This window comes from Egretta garzetta, unplaced genomic scaffold (assembly GCF_000687185.1).
Source record: "Egretta garzetta isolate BGI_Z169 unplaced genomic scaffold, ASM68718v1 scaffold214, whole genome shotgun sequence".
Taxonomy (NCBI): domain Eukaryota; kingdom Metazoa; phylum Chordata; class Aves; order Pelecaniformes; family Ardeidae; genus Egretta; species Egretta garzetta.
The window spans coordinates 289,074-292,124 of NW_009259491.1; the positions used below are offsets into that span (position 1 = coordinate 289,074).

The 3,051-nt window shown below is 49.7% G+C and overlaps 1 protein-coding gene across 1 annotated transcript in view; it reads left to right on the forward strand.

Annotated features, from left to right (window-relative positions):
- Window positions 1-2,890: 2,890 nt before the first annotated feature.
- The window catches only part of TP53RK (TP53 regulating kinase), a 2,020-nt gene continuing 1,859 nt past the window's right edge, over window positions 2,891-3,051 (forward strand). The window contains exon 1 of the mRNA XM_009637342.2: window positions 2,891-3,020. Within this exon, the coding sequence (XP_009635637.1) occupies window positions 2,891-3,020 (130 nt within the window). The remainder of the gene's footprint in view (window positions 3,021-3,051) is intronic.

Sequence of the window (3,051 nt, forward strand, 5' to 3'; positions counted from 1 at the left end):
TGGAAACATTCAAGGCCAGGTTGGATGGGGCTCTGAGCAACCTGATCTGGTTAGCGGTGTCCCTGCTCCTGCAGGGGGGTTGGACTAGATGACCTCTAGGGGTCCCTTCCAAACCAAAACATTCTATGATTCTATGATTTTTCTCCATGGGCACTCAGCATTGGTTTATCTGCCACCCTGACATTTTCTGGAGGCTTCCTGTTCTCTGGCAGGGCAATAAACATTATTAGCACAGACAGCAGGGAGGCGAGGTCCGAGGGAATATGGGCAGAGCTTTATGGTATGTTTACAAAAGGCAGCCAAAAAGTTGACATCAGTATGTACAGAACTGCCACAATACAGCTGCCACATTGACACTGTGCATGGCTGGGGGTTATGGTCCTCTGAAAAAAAAGGTGAAAACCTGCTATGATGTACAGCTGGCATAATTTTGGGAAAAAATATTGTTTTGTGGCTTTTAAAGTACATCTTTCTTATCATACCATTTCTGATAATGGGTATTCTGGGCCTGTTGACGGCAGTAGCTTTGTCCCTAAGATCCACACGAGAAGGTCTGGAGGGGTTGGATCCTCCAGGACTGGCTCATGCTTCATGTCTGCCAGCATCTTTCTAGTCTTGCTCCCTCCTGCGATGCTTTCCTCCTTCTCTCAAGACTGTGTGTCTTGGCAGTGCCATTTCCCCACCTGATCCTTATCTTGCTCTTGGCTGCTGGACTTCCAGGACGCGAGGGCACGTTCCTGCTTCGCAGCTGAACATATCTCCAGGGTTGAGCCGCAGGAATGTGCTTCCCGAGGAGCTCAGCATTTGAAACGGCAGCCTGTGTTTGGTAACACAACCCAGCCGTGATTACTGGAAATGTTGCTCTCTACCTCAGGGCTGCAGCAGATAGAAAAGGCTTTACAAATCACAGATGAGGACAGAGAAGTTCATCCTGAAAAAAGGAAGGCACGGTGTTCAGCAATGCTCATCACACACTTGAGCACATTTTCTGTAATGACCCTTAGGAAGGGATTCAGGGGACCAGGCTGACCAGGCTTAATTCAGTTATTGATGAAAATTACAATCTAAGAGCAGGCACCAGAGTTACAGCTGGCTGGGATGGAGCCAGCTCACCAGGCACCTGCATTTATTGCGTGCTCATTGCAGCCCAGAGAGCTCTCTCCTTATTATGCCAGGCTGCATGCGTTTCCTTTTATGTTATCCTAACCCTGGGGGCATTCACTGGAAATGCCAGACAGCACTGGTGGTCATCCCAAGGGTCCTGCTTCCTGCACATTTTAGGGATGCCTCCAGCATGGCAGCCTGAGGCAACCCAGGGTGCTGCCCTGTGTCTCCGCACCCCTCTGTTGGGTGGCTGGTCCCTAAAGCCCTCCCTGCCCATAGTGTCCTCTTGCTGGGGAAATCGGCCGAGATCCATAATTCTGAGCTGCGCTGGGAGTCGGTGCTGTGAATTCACACATGGGAGGGCTTATCCCTGTGCCCACCTTTGCAGGTTGAGACACAACCTCAGAGCCAACAAGTGCCATGGCTGGATGCGAGGAGCCACCTGAGTCCTGATATAGCCCAAATTTAGCCCTTTTCCAGTCTGTCCAGCTCTATGGATTGCAGCCTTCATCCTTAAATAAGCTGCAGGGTGATGGGAGAGCTGCCCGCAGCACTGCAGCCTGCCCGATGCCGAGGGATCGGCAGGGGTGGGGGGAGGAGCCTATGGGATCTGCCTTGGTTTCCATTAGCTTGGCTTGCTGCACTGCAATTTTTAACTCAATTACATTGTTTGTAAAAGGGGAGTTTATAAATGCTTGTCACCAAGAGAACAAAGTTACATAATTAAACAATTTACCAGCGAGTCTGTGGCTTCAGTGCAATTCTCTGGGGTGATTCAATATTCCAATAAAAATACTGGGTGATACCATAAATATTGTAAATGGCTCTAGATGGTTTCCAAGGGCTATGTCAACTGTTTATTGCCTTCAAAGAGAAAAGAATAAGTGAAATCACAAGGAAGATAAAATTTAAATAAATAAAATAATGGGGAAAATAAAGCAAAAATATTTTCTTTTGTATTTTGAAAACTCTGGAGGATGTTTTTGGCCAGCATGAGAGAAGGCTATCACATCTACCAGAATAACGAACCAAGGGCATCTGTGTGCACTTGCTCATAGGTTATAGATGTGTGTCTGTGGGGGCTGTGCACGGATGCTTGGATAAAATCTACCCACAACACAGGGAAACCCTCCCTGTATGATTGATTGTGGCATTTGCAAATTCCAGCCATGGAACCCAGGAACGCATCTGTTTTCCTGGCCAAGCTGCTGGGCTCCTGCAGCCCTGCCGCAGTGAGGGCAGCCGAAGGAGGATGCCACAAGCAGGCAGAATTGCGGGATAGATTACCCATATAATTGAAAACTGAGGAAGGTTGTTTAAAAGTTGTTATTGAAGCAAGATAAATATTTTCCAGGCATGATCCCACCATGCAATGACAAGTAAGCTGTGTGGAATGTGTTAATAAAATATAAATGTTCTGAAAAGGAAACAAATGTTGAGAGCGAGAAAACAAGGACAAAATGGACTTGTGGCACCTCCAAAGGCAACAACTGAAAACATATTTACATGGACTGGTCTGAAGTCTCTCGTATCTTCTGAGGAACGTAAATTGCAGTATGTGCGGGTCACCCAGTGGAGTAGTGGGGTTTCACTGTGCCATAAAAACCCAAATACTGCTCCCACTGTCCATCTTTTACTTAACGTGGAGATGTGGGGCTTGGCTGCTTGAGGAACAGGGGACACCCGAGCCACCGCATGAGCAGCCTGCACTGGCATCAGGAGCAGAAGCTTTGGTGCCGCCCAGCAGAGGCACCTGGGTCACACCATGCCCCCCTGCAGGCTGGCGATGCCCTGCAGCCCACGGGCAAGCCCCTTCTGCGCGGGGCAGCTGCAGCGGATCTGCAGGGGCTCCAGCAAGGGCTTCTGGCACATGAAGTGCCACCAGCCAGTGGTGGAGGCCTGGGGGTGGAGGCCTGGCAGGGGGGGCCCCGCGGGGGCGGCCCCGGG